The sequence below is a fragment of the Muntiacus reevesi genome, chromosome 1 (assembly GCF_963930625.1).
Source record: "Muntiacus reevesi chromosome 1, mMunRee1.1, whole genome shotgun sequence".
NCBI lineage: Eukaryota > Metazoa > Chordata > Mammalia > Artiodactyla > Cervidae > Muntiacus > Muntiacus reevesi.
In genome coordinates, this window is record NC_089249.1 from 195240811 (window position 1) to 195259011 (window position 18201).

Consider the following 18201-nt stretch of genomic DNA (forward strand, 5'->3'; position numbering starts at 1 on the left):
CCCAGCTTCCTCCTAATATTAACCTTTTTTTTTTCTTTTAAACTATAAAGGTCATATGACCATCACAGGGAATTTGGAAAGTAGGAAAATGAGGGGAAATACCCACAATCCCTTGCAGCTGCGGTTAGCTGTCATCCTGCCGTGTCCCCTCCCAGGATTATCTTTCCTTCCTCCTGTTTTCCAGCAGTGTTGTCCCCGTCGGTACATTTATTTGGAAAAGCAGTTTATTGATGCAGATCTGAAATCATAAAGCGTTTTCTAACCTCTGCCTCTGCAATTCTGTCCCCTTGAGACTTGTGTGTGTTATTGGAATACATGGATCTGACATCTGACAACAGGGAAATGATTGAAACGGTACAAAGACCATGCCCTGTGCTGTGCTCAGTCATATCCGACTCTTGCGACCCCATGGACTGTGGCCCACCAGGCTCCTCTGTCTATGGGATTCTCCAGGCAAGAATACTGGAGTGGGTCGCCATTCCCCTCTCCAGGGGATCTTCCCGACCCAGGGATCGAGCTTGTGGCTCCTGCACTGGCAGGCAGATTCTTTACCTTCTAGGGTATATTCACTGTGATGACAGCTGTCAGCGTACCACCCAGGCAAACAGATATTGGGGCAGAGTCATTTGTAAATGATGACAGGAGTATTGGCTGGTTTTTAATGTTATCTTAATTTTCCGTTTAAAAAAATTTTTTTTTTTTTTTAAATTTCATTCCTCTACTATAATTGAGGGATCAAATTCAGGTAACAGTGACAAAGTTGGCATTTTTTCATGAGCCCTTACCCGAGTTTCATGAGGACCATTTCTTTTCAGGCAGCAATCTGTGCAGGTAAGGAGTTTGGACTGCATTTTTCTGCAGGAGCATAATATGCAGCTGCCTGGATTTAAGCCCAAGAATGTTCTGCTTTGTTCTTTTTTTTTTTTTTACCTTTAGGATGACTCACCAATAGCAGTTTGCCTTAGTTAGCTCTTATCTTTACAAAACAAGAATAATTTAGAGAAATGCCATCTTGACATTAGATATTAATTTAGAGATGTACCTTATTTATCGATGGAATAATTAAGCCAGTGTTCCCCCCCACCACTGAAAAAAACCTTTGAAGTTAAGGTTTATTAAGAATGTTAAGAACTGACTGGTAGGCAGTACACCAGCTGCTTAATTGACATCTACTGACTGGGCACTAGAAGCTAGCTGTGCCTGACTGCCCTCCCCCAGCCTCTTTTTTTCCCTGCAGTGTCAGAGTAATATTTTTCTACACATCATGTCCCTATGAGGAAATGATGCTAAACTACTTGAGGGATCATGGGGACAGACTGGCCCACTTCTGCCAGAATAAAGGTCTCACATGAATGTTTTCAGTTAGCATATGTTTTAAACCACAAAGCATCCCTAACTCTCAGATGTCCCAGAAGGAAAAGGAGCTTTGAACAGTTTTCGTGGAAAAGTGTGGCTTCTCCTCACACACCTGAGTTTTTCCTTAGTGTGCCATCAAAATTTCCTAATTAGAGGTCACCTCACAGTGTGGAAGTAGCCTCCTCCATCCCTCAGAATTCTGGGGCTGCAGGAGCCCGAGGGAAACCGAAGGCTAGAGACAAGACCACCCACAGCCCCTCCCTCATCTTTCCCCTGACAAACTAGAGGCGGCCTGGCCCACCACCCCGATTCCAAATGGGTAGTGGGGTTCCATCTGGTCTGCTTTTAGACCTGCCAGGAGGAACTTCCCTGGTGGTCCAGTGGTTACGCCTCCTCTGAGCTTTCACTGCTGAGGGCCAGGGTTCAAACCATGATCTGGGAACTAAGATCCCACATGCCTCAAGCTGCACAGCATGGCCTAGATAGATAGATAAGTAAATAAATAAACCCATAACAAAGGCTGAGTGCCGAAGAATTGATGCTTTTGAACTGTGGAACTGGAGGAAACTCTTGAGAGTTCCTTGGACAGCAAGGAGATCAAACCAGTCAATCCTAAAGGAAATCAACACTGAATATTCATTGGAAGGACTGATGCTGAAGTTGAAGCTCCAATACTTTGGCCACCTGATTGGAAGAACGGACTCATTGGAAAAGACCCTGATGCTGGGAAAGATTGAGGGCAGGAGGAGAAGCGGGCAACAGAGGATGAGATGATTAGATAGCATCACTGACTCAATGGACATGAATTTGAGTAAACTCCAGGAGATAGTGGAGGACAAGGAAGCCTGGCATGCTGCAGTCCTTGGCCAGGAGATAGTGGAGGACAGGGAGGCCTGGCGTGCTACAGTCCTTGGGTTTGCAAAGAGTCAGACACGACTCAGCAACTGACCAAACAACAACAAAAATAAATCAAACATGCCAAGAAAGCTGGGTGGGCCAAGGGCAAGGACAGACATGTCTGCCCAGTTCCCAAGGGTGGGGGTGTCCCTGGGCCGTGTGTAGGAGGGTGAGGCTGTCCTCATGAAGTCAGCTAGGGTAACAAGAGAGCCACAGAGACCCCAGGAGAAGTGTGCAAAGGTGACCACGTGTCTTTAAAGTGAAATAACCAAGAACAGGCTTGTGCCTGACTCCTGCGGCCTCACCCTTGGATGTCTGCCTTTGACCTTCCCAGCAGGGCTGAGGTCCACCTGTGCCCTGAGCCCAAAGATGGCCAGTGATGTCACACAGAGATGAGTGACACCCACCCCTTACCCTCAAGGGGGTCAAGGTTCAATGAGGCCTGAGTAATGCAGTGAGAGCGGGGGAGGGTAAAGAAACCACTGAAAGGCCTAGACCTTGAGGGTAGGGAGCAGGGCAGGGCAACCCAGAGGGACTCTGGCCTGGGCCCAAAGCTGGCAAAGCAAAGGGGCACCTGGGCCGGGGTCCCCAAAGCCTCCGAGGGTGCACAGGTGGCAAGAGGTGAGACCTAGGAAGGGCCCATATCCCAGAGAGTCTGTCCCGAGCAGGCCAGGGACTCAGGACTTCATCCCGAAGCCATGGGGATGCTAACCAGGTGCGTGGGAAGCCGCGCAGGCAGCAGGTGGGGAGGGACGGGGCTGGCAAGTCTGGGCGGGCAGCCTCAAGGAGGTCACAGCCTTGGCCAGACGGCCAGGGCGTGTCTCACTGGTACAGAGGGAGGGCCCTACACAGAGGGGCAGGGGCTCCCGAAGAGCCCAGGGAGGGGCCCCAGGGACAATGGGGGAAGGAATGGGTGTGTGCAGAGGGGATCCCGCCTCTCCTGGGAAGTGTGTCAAGTCCGAGTTCCCTGGTTGGAGGAGGCCACGTACCCCCAGCTCACCAGAGTGCTCTTGGCTCAGTAGAGCTCTTTGAGCTTCTTTTTTTTTTTGGCTGCAAGTCTTGTGGGATCTTAGCTCCCCGCCCAGGGATCGAGCCTGCAACCCGTGCATTGAAAATGCAGGGTCTTAACCCCTCTACTGCCAGGGAACTCCCTTTTTTCCCCACTATCAGGAAGCTTCCAGCCTGCATTGTGATGGGGGAACAGACTGTGGAAATGGGCCACGGGGGGTACCCAGCTGCTAATAAGGATCTATCCCAGGAGAATATCCGTTGCTGAGGGAAGTGTGTCATGCAGATGTCCATCACAGCTTAATTTATAACCACAGGAAACATTACAACATGACATTAGAGGAGCATGCATGCTCAATCTCTCAGTCAAGTCTGATTCTTTATGACCCCCATGGACTATATAGCCCAGCAGGCTCCTCTGTCCATGGGATTCTCCCGGACAATACTGGGCAATTCTCCAGGAGAATACTGGAGTGGGTTGCCATTTCCTCCTCCAAGGGATCTTCCCCACCCAGGGATCAAACCCACATCTCATTGCGTCTCATGTACTAGCAGGTGGATTCTTTACCACCGTGCCGCCTGGGAAGCCTATGAGAGGAGTGGTCATCTCTAATAAGTGATTTTACAGCCATTGCAGAAGATTTCCATACAAAAGCCATAGTACAAGCTTTCCGCAGTGTGGTTCACAGGCAAACAGAATGTTTATGACACATCTTCAGCAGAAAGGCAGGATGCAAAATTGAGCTTGGCAAGAGTTCACCCCCATATGAGGTCCGATTGTGGGAAAAGGTTGTTTTTGCCGATCAGAAATGGTTGATGGTGGGCGACAGCATGACCTCCTCAATGAAATGAGCAGAAATAAAGATGGAAAAGAATGTGCTGAAACAGGAGCAGTGGTTCCGTGTGGTTTGTGAAATCCTGGGCGGTTGCTAGTAAGTTTTTAATAATTACAGTAAAGCGGCAGTTCCTCACCTGTGTTACGTCACCTGTTGCGTCCGGCCGCCCCCCATACCCGCCCACAGGCCTGTCCTGCATGGGCACCATCCTGCGCTTTCTTTCCTCCAAGCATCGCTCCCAACCTTCCACCCCTTCCTTTCCAGTCACAGCTGGGATCCCTTGGTGGGTCTGTCAACCTTGCAGGCATGCCCCACCGGGCCCTCATGGGGGCCTGGGGCCCCCTATGTACCACCCTCTATGGTACTTTTTAGAAGACTGTGTGGCTTCCTGGGTGCCACTTTGGGGCAGTGAACTCACTGGACTTGGCCCTGGCCCAAGGTAAATGCCCAGGCAGGCCTGGCCGGCCAGCGGCTTAGCCCTCCTGGCTCTGGTTGTCGCACTGACATTGCTGTGACCTAAGGTGACCCCGCCCTGCGTGCACCGCGCTGTTGGTTTCCTGAGCTGCCGGCAGGCACCTGGAACGCCCCCCTGGTTTTTCACCTGTGCTGCTGCTAGAGGTGGGAGCCGCCCCACGCCCCCCATCTTTGCTGGATCTCTTGGTATTTCCTCTATAGTAATTTCTCCAAGACAGTTTTGTGTTAATTCATCTCTCTGTCTTTATTTACAAACAAAATCTGGGGCAACTTCTCTGTTCCCTGTCATCTGTGAATTTGATAAGCAAGGCTCCTATGGTCTCATCTCTGGCAAGGCCAAGGGCAGAGCCCTTTGGCATTCTACTGGAGACCCTCTTGCTATGTAAGATAGGTCTACTGCCAAGCTTGAGTGTGTGTGGACACCCAGTAAATTTTTTTTTTTTTTTTTTCCCAGTAAATTTTTAAAAATATTTATTTATTTGGCTGTGCTGAGTCTGAGTTGCAGCACGCGGGATCTTCATTGCAGCTTGTGGAATCTTTTTAGTTGCGGCATGCGGGCTCTCACTTGTAGTGTGTGGGATCTTAGTTCTGTGGCCAGGCATTGAACCCGGGTGGTCCCCTGCATTGGAAGTGCAGTCTTAACCACAGGACCAGCAGGGAAGTCTGGCCCCAGTAAATTTTAAAGTCGCTCAAGCTGTGCTCATGGGTTCTTAATCCCCCCGTGAATTTACAAGGATGTCACAAGGGACTCAGCCAGCACCTAGCTTATACCCCAGGGGCCCTGTCTCCCCACTATGCCCAGAACTGCCCAGGGACCAGCAACCCATTTGCTGTAGCGACCATGAAAACCTTCCCTCTGTCTCCTCTCCTCTAGGCCTGCAGAGCACACCTCTCAGAGTTTAGTCTTGATTTGTTCCAAGAAACAGGAAACCCAAGATTCTCAGCCTGTTATTTCCCATGCTCACAGCCCATAAGGCTTTTTTTTTTTTTTTTTTTTTGCTGCAGGTTAACATCCAGTTTGTAAGATTAACTTCCTTCCTCTTTGCCAATCAGGATGGCTTTGCCCTTCTGTCATCTCTGTCCTCCCCAGCTCCCCCAGAGGCGCGCCACAGAGGCCCAGCCAGCTGTCTCCATGTCCGACTCGAACGTCATTCAGTCTGGAGACTTCACTCGGTGCCCTCTGCATCCCTGGGCCGCCCTGTGCCGGGCTCTGGGGAGCTGAGGTCAGGTACACGTGCCTTGTCCTGCCTCGAGCCTTGATGATCTTCAAAGTTTCTGTTCCTTCTCAGTCCAGGGGCTATCTCACCTAGATGGGAGGAAGAAGGAAACCACAGTTAAGGAGTCTCATTTCTTCTCCATCACATGGTATTGTGTGGACATACTCTGAGTCCCTTAACGGGATGTTAATACATAAAATATACCAGAAACTTGTCATCTTAACCATCTTAAGGGCATGATGCAGTGGCTGTAAGTAGTGCAACCATTCCCACCATTCGTCTCCAGAACTCGTGTCTCGAAATATTGAAACTCCGTCCCCATGAAACACTCACTCCCTGGCCCCTCCCCCAGCCCACCATCCACTCCTGCCTCTGTGGCTCTGACTCCTCCAGGACCACCTGTGAGTGGGGTCAGACTGTGTGTGCTTCTGTGTCTGGTTTCTCTCACTGAGCATCATGTCCTCAAGGTTTATCCACAGTGTAGCAGAGCTCAGCATCTCTTTCCTTTTTTTTTAAGACTAAAATAAAGTCCCAGTGATGGACCACATCTGTTTGTCCATTCCTCCATCTATAGACACTTGGGTTGCTCCCGCCTCAGCATCACTGTGAAGAACGCCACTGCTGAACATGGATATCCCTAAATAAATATTTTCAATTACTTGTCTCCTCCCTCTGCCAAGAAGGGCCTGGTGCATTCTCGTCCTTTTTTAATGTAACTCAGAATGCCCACACACATACCTTTTCAAAAATTATTCTTTTGTTTTTAAAAAGGCTCAGTTCTTCCCGAACTTAACATTAAAAAAAAAAAAAATTTAACTATTTGTTTGGGAATAGTCTTCAATTTATAAAAAAAAGTCATAAAGAGAGTACAGAGTTTCCATATATCTCCCACTCAGTTTCCCGAAGCTTACATTTCTGCAGGAATTCTTTTTTTTAATCTTACTTTATTTGCATATTTACTTTAATGCCTTTATTTATATTTATAGAAACATAAATATTTCTAATATTTATTTATTCCTGGCTGTGCTGGGTCTTTATTGCTGCACTCAGTTTCTCTAGCTGTGGCAAGCAGGGGCTCCTCTCTAGAAGCGCAGGCGCTTCTCACTGCGGTGGCTTCTCTTATTGCAGAGCACAGGCTTCAGTAGCTGCAGCTCTCACACTCCAGAGGGCAGGCTCATTCATTGTGGCACCCAGACTTAGTTGCTCCAAGACACGTGGGGTCTTCCCAGAGCAGGGATCGGATCCATGTCCCCTGCATTGGCAGGTGGATTCCAATCCACCGCAGGGAAGTCTGAGGTTGGCCCCTTTATCTCAGCATAATGCCCATGAAATCCACCTTGATTGTTGTGTGCTGTATTCTGTCGTGTGGGTAGACTGAAGTTTGTCTAACCTTTTACTCAGCGAAGGACCTCTGTATTGTTTCTAGTGAACAGTGGTGCATAGGTTTTTGTCTGGACTTTGTTTTGCGTTTCTCTGAGATAAATACCCTGGAATGCAATTGTTTAGTTTTCTTTACAAACCGCCCAATTGTTTTCCAGAGCGACTGCACTCTCTTACATTCTCACCAGCCATGTATGAGCAATCCAATTTCTCCACATCCTCACAAGCAATTAGCATCATCACTGTTTTTTTATTTTAACCATCCTGGTAGTGGTGGTCCCTGGTGGTTTTAGTTTGCATTTCTCTGATGGTTGAATGATGTTGAACATCATTTCATGTGCTTTTTTATATCATCATTCAATATCTTCTTCAAAGAAATGTAGTCTTCATCTCTTCTGCTCATTTTTTCTAAATGGGTTGTTTGTATTTTTACAGTTGGATTTTGAGAGTCCATTATATATTTTAGATGCTAGTCCTTCATCAGGCAGTTTGCAAATATTTCTTCCCACTCTGTAGCGTGTCTTTTCATCCTTTTAAGAGATCTTCTACAAGCAAACATTTTTAATTATGATGAAGACAGTTAAAAATTTTTTTTTTTCTTTTGTGGATCAGGCCGCCGGTGTCACAGCAAAGAACTCTTCACCATTTCAGCCCCAGTTCCTAAAGATTTTCTCCTATGTTAGCTCTGAATAGTTATATGGTTCTAAATCTGTGGTCCGTTTTGAGTTTTTATGTGTGAAAAATATGAAGTTTTTAGGTTGAATTTCATGTTTATGCCCACAGACATGGCCATTTGTCCTTTCTATGTTTAACTTACAGAATTATCCATAGAGTAATATAGAATATTTTGTATGATTATGATTTGCTAGCATATCACTTGATGGTGTAACCCACATGTCCTGTATAATATTTATGCAAAATATACATATGTATTTGCTACTGTATTATCCTTTTGCTATACATGAGGGAGCTTTCAACATGGCTCTCTAAATTACTCAGTATTAAACATTAATTCTCAAGTTATAAATCTTCATTCCAATACCAGTTAACTGTGGATGGTGGCATTATGGGTTATTTCTACTTTTATACTGTTTTGTGATGCTTATGTCTTCTGCACACACAGTCAAGAAAATACCACTTTTTTAATATATATATAGTGGTGTTTGCTGGTTTGACATAATTGAGAGTAAGGGGACTGTGTATTTTGTTAATTGGGTAATTTCAGATCCACAAAGAATATTCTTTCTGGCTTACACTTCTAAACCACAGTATGCCCTTTTTTAGTTGTTTTCTTTGTCCTTTGAGGTGGGGGGTTAAGATTTGGGGTTTGGCTGTTGGTTTTGTTTTGGGTTTTTGTTCTTTTTTTTTTTTTGCCTCCTGTATTTTTTCTTTTTCTTTTTTATGCCATCTCGGTTGTATAACATACAGTGAAACAAGGCAGAGAAATCAATGAGTTGTCTCAGCATCGATTCAGTCTGTTCTCAGGCAGCCGCCAAGCCTGGAGCTGTGAACTGAAAACTCTACTTGGCACCAGATTTTCTTAATTGTCTCTGGAACACTCTCCCTGCAACCTGTGCTTGCTAGAACCCTCTAGAGACAGGCTGCACTCGCAGCCTGGGAGAGAAGTTCTCGCATACACAAAGAATGGGGGTGGTGGAAGGAGGACCCAGGACCTCACCCAAATGGGAGAAATGGGGGAGCTGTTCTGAAGCCAAGCCTCCAAAACTGCTGGACGGCTGGGGAAGTCTGGTCCTGCCTAAAGATGCCGCCGGTCTGATCCACCTGCTTGGCCTATAGCAGAAAACTGCAGGGACATGGTGCCCCGGCCCAGCTGCCTCCCAGAGATGTTTCCAGTTGCTTTCCCGTCGAGTGACAGGAGGAGTCTGCCATTTAGAATATTAAAAGCAAATTTAAAGTGTAGTTGATTTGCAGTGTTGTGTTAGCTTCACGTGTCCTGCAGAATGATTCACTGATACCAGGTGGCTCAGTGGTGAAGAATCCACCTGCCAGTGCAGGAGACCCGGGTTCGATCTCCGGGTTGGGAAGATCCCCTGGAGAAGGAAATGGCCACCCACTCCAGTATACTTGCCTGGGAAATCCCATGGACAGAGGAGCCTGGTGGGCTACAGTCATGTCATGGGGTTGCAAAAGAGTCGGACACGACTTAGCAACCGAACAATAGCAATACATGTATATCTATTTTTCAGATTCTTTTCCATTATTAGTTATTATAAGATATTGATTATAGGTCCCCATGCTATACAGCAGGTCCTTGTTGGTTAGAATTTAAAATTCTTATTTGGAATTCAGTGTTTCTGGAAGCCAGTGTGGGTCTAGATGATGTAAGGACAGTTTAAGTCCAATTAAAATGGTCACTTGATGGTTTCCTTGAAAAATGACTTTCAACAGGTCTGTAACTATTAAGTCATATTCATAGACTTTCTTGGTGGGTCTTTACGATTCCCCTGGGGGCTGATGGGGTCCTGCTGGTGTATCGGGGGATTTATAGATGGCAGGTCACTCGGGAGCCTGAGTGCGATAGAAATTAGCCCCTTTTCACCTGAACTGCACAGCATGGAGTCTGTGATCCAAGTGACATCTCAAGGCGGGATCACTACAGCCCTCATACCAGCTTCATCGCCTGATTTGCTCAGAGATCACTCTTTAAGAAACCAAGACAAAACATGGGTTTTTGTTGTGGTGGTTTTAGCAGCGAGGATATTTTTTAAAGTGATTGCATTATTTGCTTTTATTCATTGAAGAACATGAGGAGGGATATGATTCATAACCCAGGGTGTGTGGGTGCTAAGTCGCTTCTGCAGCCCCGTGGAGTGGGTTGCCATGCCCTCCTCCAAGGGAACTTCCCGACCCAGGGATCGAACCCTTGTCTCTTGTGTCTCCTGCATTTACAGGCGGAATCTTTACCATCTGAGCCACCAGGCTTAGGATATATACCTGTATTATATGACCAGTCTGTCTGAGGCTGTCCCAGCTGAAAGCCCAACCCAGGGTAGTATCTCTTTTTTTATTGTTATTATTACTTTTCTTTGGAGTATAGTTGCCTTACAATGTGTCAGTTTCTGCTGTACTGCACAGTGACTCGGCTGTATGTTTACATATATCCCCTCTTTTTTGGATTTCCTCCCCATTTAGGTAACCACAGAGCACTGAGTAGAGTTCCCTGGCTGCATAGTAGGTCCTCATCAGTTAGCTGTTCTATACCTACTGTCAGCAGTGTATATATGTTAATCCAAAGCTTCCAGTTCATCCCGTCTCACCCCTTTCCCCTTTGATATCCATCCGTTTGTTCTCTATGTCTGTGTCTATTTCTGCTTTGCAAAAAAGATCATCTACACTATTTTTCTAGACTTCAGATTTGAAAAAAAAAAAAATTCCTGAGAACGGACTGCTGTCTGTGTTTGTGGCTCAGAACAGGGTGTGTTTTTTCCTGCGGGCCAAGAACTTTTTCCATTTTCACCGTTCACTTCTCTTTGTTGTCCCTCCCTCTCCTCTGGGTCCCCTCCACGGTGGATGGGTCGCCGCAGTGGGCCAGGAGCACAGCAGTCGATGGCACCTCTCAGCGGCAGGCAGAGGGTGCTAATTAAGCTCCCGGGCGGCTCCCATGGCAGTGCAGATAGCTCCGCCCAGATCCCAGCGCCCGGCCACTGCTCATCTGCCCCACCATGGCTGAGCTGGTGTAGGAGAATACAGTGGCAGTGTAAATACAGATTCCTGGCTGTCTCAGAGCCAGGGACAGCAAAATTCACTCACAGTGGGTGTCAAGCCTACAGATCCCTCAGCTCCCTCTCCTCCTGCAGAAAGATGGCCCTTCCTCTAGTTTACCTGTTAACCAAGATGCAGTGCACATATCATACAGTCCAGCAGTTTCACTGTGCAGTGCAGTGGCTTTTAATGTTCTCAGAGTCACCGCAATCAATTTTATTGAATTAAAAAATTTTTTAATTAAAAAGTATTTGACCACACCATGTGGCTTCAGGACCTTAGTTCCCCAACCAGAGATCAAACCCCAGGCCCACGACAGTGAAAGCAGCAATTCCTACCCACTGGACCATCAGGGCTTTCCCCCGCTCTCATTTTTTTTTTCTGCAGTGAAGTTTAGAACGCCCAGAAGAAACCCCACACCCATGAGCTGTCACCCTCCAATCTCCCCCAGTCCTGTTGGTGTCCTTAGGCGCTTCAGTCGTGTCCGACTCTTTTTAATCCTATGGCCTTTAACCCACCAGGCTCCTCTATCTGAGGGATTTTCCAGGCAAGAATACTGGAGTGGGTTGCCATGCCCTCCTCCAGGGAATCTTCCCAACTCAGGGGTCGAACCCAGGTCTCCCTCATTGCAGGTGGATTCTTTACCATCTGAGCCACCTGGGAAGCCCCCAGTCCTAGGCACCTGTTAATCTGCTTTCTGCCTTTGGGGATGGACTTATCCTGCATGTTTCCTAGAGGCGGGATCCTGCACTGAGCGATCTTGTGTGCCTGACCTCTTTCACTCAGCAGGGTTTTTCCCAGGTCCATCCACATCGGAGCATGTTTCAACCTCTCATTCCTTCTTTGGCTGAGTACCTCATATTCCACTGTGTGGACGGACGACATTATTCTTGGATTCTGTGTTTGCAAATTCACCTGCTGGCTAAAATGTATCTGTAACCCTTGAATCAGTCCTTGTGGGGTGTTCATAATCACGTGCAGAGATAGTTGAGGTGAAAAATGTGAGTCACTTAGGAGTTCACTAGTGGTCCAGTGACTGAGGCTCCAGCCTAACCATTTTGAAGAATACAGTCCAGCGGCATTAAGTACATTGACAGTGTCAGGCAACCATCACCACCATCCATCTCCAAAATGCTCTTCGTTTTCCCCAATTGAAACTCTGTCCGTGTTAAGCAAAATTCCTCATTCCCCTTCCCGATCCCGGGAACCCACCCACCCCATCCTGCATTCTCTCTCTGGGAGTCTGACTCCTCTTTGGACCTCTGAGAAGAGGAATCTGACCATCTTTGTCCTTTCGTGTCTGACTTACTTCGCTGAGCATCATGTCCTCACATTTTGTCCACATTGCAGCAAGTGTTGGAATTTCATTTCTTTTTCTGGCTGAGTAAAATCCTGTGAAACAGTGATTTCTCGATGCCTATTTTGTGAGAGACCCTTCCTCCCTCCTACCAGGGAGACAGTAATGAGAGTAAATGAGTAAATTGTGGCATACGTTGAGGGGGCCAACTCATCATTGTGTTACCTGGAATTTTGTCCCTTCTCCCCTTTTGAGAGTCTGGGGGTACGTGGGATCCCTAAAGCAAGACTGTAAGATGCCAGAACCTCAGAGTGTCTTCCCACCAGCCCAAGGAGGCTCTGATTCCACTTACTGTAGATTTAGTGTCATCCATCATTTTCTAAAAATTCTCTGGAAGCGGTGATTCTTTGAGGGTGTTCTTGGTTACCTTTTCTTCTGTGGGCTCTTCGATTACAGCAGAATCCATCCGACTTCAGGCGGGACCTTGGGTCACAGGAACAGCCTACCAGCCACACCAGGACACTGGGCGAAGGCTTCGTCTCTGCGTTCGTCCCGTCTGTACGTCCAGATAGATCATAATTGCCGGGGTGGAGTTCACTGGCTGTAGAAAGCCAGGAATCGCTTGCCAGGGACCGTGGAGGCCTCGGTTTACGATTTTCACCTTTGCCAAACAGGTGTTGGTATATGAGCGACAGCTTGGTCACCTGGGTCTACCGCAATAACAGGCACCGTTAGCCATTTACGATCTCCACGTCATGATGTCTGAGATCACCGAGCACACAGCACCACCCAGTCTCCATGCTGCTCAGAACCAGAATCCCAAGTACTTTCCTCGAGTGACGTAGAGTAACCAGGAAACAGGGAGGGAGTGCGTTGGGGACCCAGGAGCCAGATCTGGAGTGCCACTGGTCAGATTTCTTTTCAAGGCTGCTGTTTGTCTTAGAGCAAAGCTTTTAAATGTGGCTTTTACCCTCAGAATAGATAAATTAGCCAAGCAGCCCATCCCAAGTAGGCTTGACTTACATGGTGGATTTGTCAAAAAAGAAGAGGCAAAAAATCAGCCTAATTAATGACAGCCTGGTTTTCTAAGAGCTGCATCTTTCCATCGGTGGGGGAGGGATCAGTGGGAACAGTGCATCCAAAGGTTCAGCGCTTTTTCTTTTTTCCTGTACATGTTTTTATCTTTGGCTGTGCTGGGTCTTTGCTGCTGAGGCTTTTGTCAAGTTGCAGCAGGCGGGGGCGGGCGGCGGGGTCTACTCTCCAGTGTCGGTCCTCCAGCTTCTCACTGTGGTGCCTTCTCTTGTCCGGGAGCACAGGCTGTAGGCGCGCAGCTTCAGGAGCTACAGCACGCGGGCTCAGCAGCTGTGGCTTGCAGGCCCTAGAGCGGTGGCTCAGTGCTTGTGTGCACAGGGCTAGTCGCCCCGTGGCTTGTGGGATCTTTCCGGACCAGGAATCGAACCCCTGTCCCTGCATTGGCAGGTGGGTTCTTAACCACTGGACCACCAGAGAAGTCCTTCAATACACATTTTTAAATTAAAGAAGGCAAAAATTACATTCACACTTTTTAAACATTAATTCTAGCATCAGCATTTTTTAAAATAATTTGAAATTATTTCAATTTCAGGTTTCTCTTGGTTTCTTACTTGTGTTCGACATCCTTTCCACTCGACATATAGTCTGTTGCTAGATTTCTGGGTTTGTTTTTTGTTTTTTTTTTAAGATTTCTGGTTTTGTTGTTGTTTGTTTTTGTTCTTTATTATTGTGTGTGTATTGATTGTGTTTGGGGGTGTGTGTGTCCAAAATCCAGTCTAATCATGAACTTCAAGTATAGTTATAATAAATCAGTACTCGCCCATAGATTGTGACCTTAAAGTAACATACAAGGCATTGCTAGTAACAAGTGTGAAAAAATTGTAGATTTGAATCAGGTCATCTTGTGAGTATATCATGGACTGTCATGTATCAAATGTAAGTGGCACTGGACATTGGACTTCTTAATTGTCAGTGTCCTTATTTATCAAGGTGAAGATAAGTGTGCCTACTTTGACACTTACGGAGAGGATTGAATGAATTCACATATGAGTAGAACACATTCAAGTTTATGATCTGTGGCAGGGTTGGGGGGGATAAGTTGCTATCAACAGTAACATCCCAACTCTGAAATTAATGAGCTAATGCACACAGACAGCCCTGCTGGGCCCCTGTCGTGTGTTCGGTTGGTTTCCGATCACCTTCTACTATAGGATCAGAGCCTCAGATTCTGTTAGTGATTACGAACATCAGAGACCCCGTGGTCTCCACATCTCAGAATCACCCTGACAGCTGGTCTCAGATTAATTACAATCGCGTGTGTGATGTCGGTACAAGCTCCCTAGTCCGTGATCCTAAGATTCTCTGTGGCGGATATAAGCTGGTCCTTGCTACCTGCCCCCTCTCCCCACCAAGACAGAAAGGGCCTGGAGCGGGGGAGTTGCCGTGTTGGTGGTGTTTTACCCAAGGAGAAAATCCTGTGCGATTTCCACACTGAACGGTCACAGTGGGGACCCACTTCCTGCCCTCCAGACCCGCAGCTTCAGCCAATACAGTAAGAGAACCAGCTTTCCATTTCTAGAAGCATCCCCCCCCCTCCTTCGGGGTATAAAAACAGCACAGAGCGGCCGGGTCTCAGCGCCCAGAGCGTGACCATGGGGAACGGGCATTCCAAGAGCGGCGACAGGGAGGGCGCGCCCCGCAGCCGCCCTGAGCTCTCCTTCTACGGCTCTCTCCCCAGGAAGTGGAGCGAGAGCATCTTCCTGGACAATGAGCTGCTGACCTCCAAGATCCTGTCGGCGCTGCGGCCCCAGTCGGAGCAGGGCCTCCCGACGGGCCACCTGCGCTACCCCGCCCACTTCCTCAGCACCCACTCTGTCTTTGCCTCCGTCGCAGCATCCCTGAAGGAGCACCCGAGGGCCACCCTCCTGTCCGATGGCAGCCCGCGCCCGACCAGGAATGTCGGCATGACGGTCTCGCAGAAGGGGGGTCCACAGCCAGCACCCAGCCCAGCGGGAACCGGGACAAGACTTGGGTGAGTGGGGTCCCCCCTCTGCCACCAGGGACTGGCAAAGGGAGGGAGGCAGGGGGATTCCTCAGGGACCCCTTGGACAGCCTCTCCGGAAGGAGACCCTTGGCAGGACCACCCTACCAAAAGGCAAGATTCCCATTAACACCTACCTCAGAGATTCACTCCTCCTCCTTTTTCAAAAACGGTGTGTTCTGCACTGTTATATTTTAAATGGATAACCAACCAAGACCTACGGTATAGCACAGGGGACTCTGCTCAGTGTTATGTGGCAGCCTGGATGGGAGGGGGTTTGGGGGAGAATGGATACATGTGTGTATGACTGAGTCCCTTCACTGTCCACCTGAAACTATCAGGACACTGTTAATCGACCATACCCCGATACAAAATAAAGTTCAACAGGGAAGGGAAAAAAGGTGTGTTCTGGGCTACCCAGCCATTTGGAGCCAGTTTGCTTCCTGGTCTTGAAGGACCCTTGGACAGGGCTCCTTTCTGTCCTGCAGACCAGGCAGGAAGTCTGCTGAGGTCGCTGCGGAGTCTGTATCCTATTATTTATGCTTTAGACTGATTTTCCTAGGGCTTCGAGATGGTTCTCGAAGTGTTACATTCAGCAGTGTGCAAGTAGAAAACCTCATATTAAAAAAAAAATGTTGCTGCATGAGTCAGTGGGGCAAGAAGCTGATCTTCTTTTCCCCTAGAAAAGATTCTCCCTCCAGTCTGGACGAGGAATGAAGCTGTGTCCACCCTGCTCTGGCTGGAAAGAATTCTGGGGATTCCAGAGGGTGCCAGTGGCTAGGAAAGGAAGCATTTAATTAATATACCCCTAGAATGTACTTGGGTGGCTTGCCTGATGCTCAGATGGTAGAGAATCTGTCTGCAGTGCAGGAGACTGGGGTTTGATCCCTGGGTCAGGAAGATCCCCTGGAGAAGGGAATGGCAGCCCACTCCAGTATTCTTGCCTGGAGAATCCAATGGACAGAGGAGCCTGGCGGCTACAGTCCGAGGGGTCGCAAAGAATCAGACACGGCTGAGTGACTAACACTTTCACTCACTTTTTCATAGAATGTACTTGAACATCAAATTAGTTTTGGTGGCAGATACAGAGAACAAACTAATGGTTACCAGTGGAGAGAGAGAAGCGGGGAGAGGCAAGATAAGGGCAAGAAATTAAGAGGCACAAACTACTATGTACAAAATAGATAAACTACGGGGATGTATTGTACAGCACAGGAGATATAGCCAGTATTTTATAATAACGATAAATGGAATATAACCTTTAAAAGTTGAGTCAAAAAAATTGTGAATCACTATGTTATACTACCATAACTTACATGATATTGTACATCAACCATACCCTCCCCCTCCAAAAAAAAAAAAAGTTAGTTTGATGGAAGGACTCGTCATATCACATTCACAGGTAGTGTCCTAATTTTCAAAAATGGTCTGTGACAAAGACTTCCCTGGTGGTCCAGTGGTTACAGCTGGGTGCTTCCATGGCAGGGGGTACAGGTTCAGTCCCTGATCGGGGAACTAAGATCCCATAAACCACGCAGCACAGCCAGTAAAAGGAAGAAAAAAAAAAAAGATTTGTGACAGAGTTAAGGTTTATATTGACATCCAGAAAGTTCTCAAATAGTATCCAATCAAATCACATAACAGCCTGATTTGCTCTTGTAGACTGTGTGTTTGTATGAGTGTGTGTTTGTGTGTGTGCTTCAACTTTTTTAAAGTTGGTTTTATGTCTGTTTAGACCACTAACAGGAGAAATGGATGAAACTGACACACTGTTTCCGAAGCTCAAGCAAGTGGCCGAGGACTCTCCTTTTCTTACATTTTCCAGCACTGAGCCCATCTTCATAGACGGTACGGTCGCCCGATCCTTTCCCGGGTGTCACTGGGAGGCATCGAGACTCACATGCAGGCGTCCAGGGGATGAGGGCGGGGGGTGGCCCCTGAGCCAGCCAGGCCCCAGCACCCGAGCAGCAGCCTCCTGTCCTTCCCTCAGACCCCTACACCGCCTCGCTGAAGAGTGAGATCGAAGCGGACGCCCGTGAGTTCGAGGCTGAGTCCTGGAGCCTCTCTGTGGACCCCGAGTATGTGAAGAAACAGAAGAGGGAGGTGGTGAAAAGGCAGGATGTGCTCTATGGTAAGGAGGCCTGCGCCCCTTCTCTTTCTTCTTTTCTAGTTTGTTTTTAATTGATTCCATTGGGGAGCCGGGGCTCTACTCTTGACCCTCCCTGAGACCACGTGGCCCCTCCACTCGCTCCCCCCACCCCTGGGCAGCTGGGCCTGCCGGGCCAGGGATGAGGCGGCCGGGCAAGACTGTGAGAATCAGTCCCCAGGGGCGGGAATGGCCCGGTGCCCAGTCCTGAGTCATCCCCACCGTGGTGGTGACCCCGATGGAGAAGCCCACCCGAGCCCATCCCAGCCGTCCCGTCAGATGACCGCAGACAGGCCCGGACAGAGCCGCAATGAGGGCTCTGAAGGCAGATCTGTCCATCTGAATGTGACCGTAACACCGGCTCCCAGGTGGGCACTCCTTCCCAGTAACCATCAGAGAAGCTGGCTGTCATGATCACCATGGAAACCATAGCTCCCAGACACTGCCCAAACCTGGACTGGTGCTCCCTGCGGGTCCCTCCAGGCCTCCCTCCCTGCCGCTCAGTGGTGTCCACTCAGCAGTGGACACTCAACTCCTGCCGCGTTTTACACACTCAGCTCCCTGCCAGGGCCAGAGCAAGTGGGGGTGTGGGCAGGGAGGAGAGCCAGGCCAGCCAGGGGTCCTGCAGACAGGGCCAGTGGGGGCCCAGTCCACCGCTTCCGTCTGGACAGCCCTTTGCCTTGCTGTCTCCACTGCTGGACAGCACAGAGTCCTTCCCGCCCCGTGGCTGGCAGCCCTGGAATGGGCCGATGCTGTTAGGGGTTTCCTTTTATTTTATGTTGGAGTATAACTGG

The 18201-nt window shown here is 48.4% G+C and overlaps 1 protein-coding gene across 2 annotated transcripts in view; it reads left to right on the forward strand.

The window, feature by feature from the left end:
• Nucleotides 1-18201, forward strand: part of ARHGEF18 (Rho/Rac guanine nucleotide exchange factor 18) — a 51992-nt gene that overhangs the window by 15469 nt on the left and 18322 nt on the right. The window contains exons 2-4 of one of the 2 annotated variants that reach the window (XM_065917848.1): nt 15114-15252; nt 16997-17109; nt 17252-17392. In XM_065917848.1, the coding sequence (XP_065773920.1) occupies nt 15185-15252; nt 16997-17109; nt 17252-17392 (322 nt within the window). In that variant the 5' untranslated portion in view covers nt 15114-15184. Of the gene's footprint in view, nt 1-14872; nt 15253-16996; nt 17110-17251; nt 17393-18201 lie in introns of those variants that run through there. The other variant, XM_065917847.1, reaches the window with a different exon arrangement.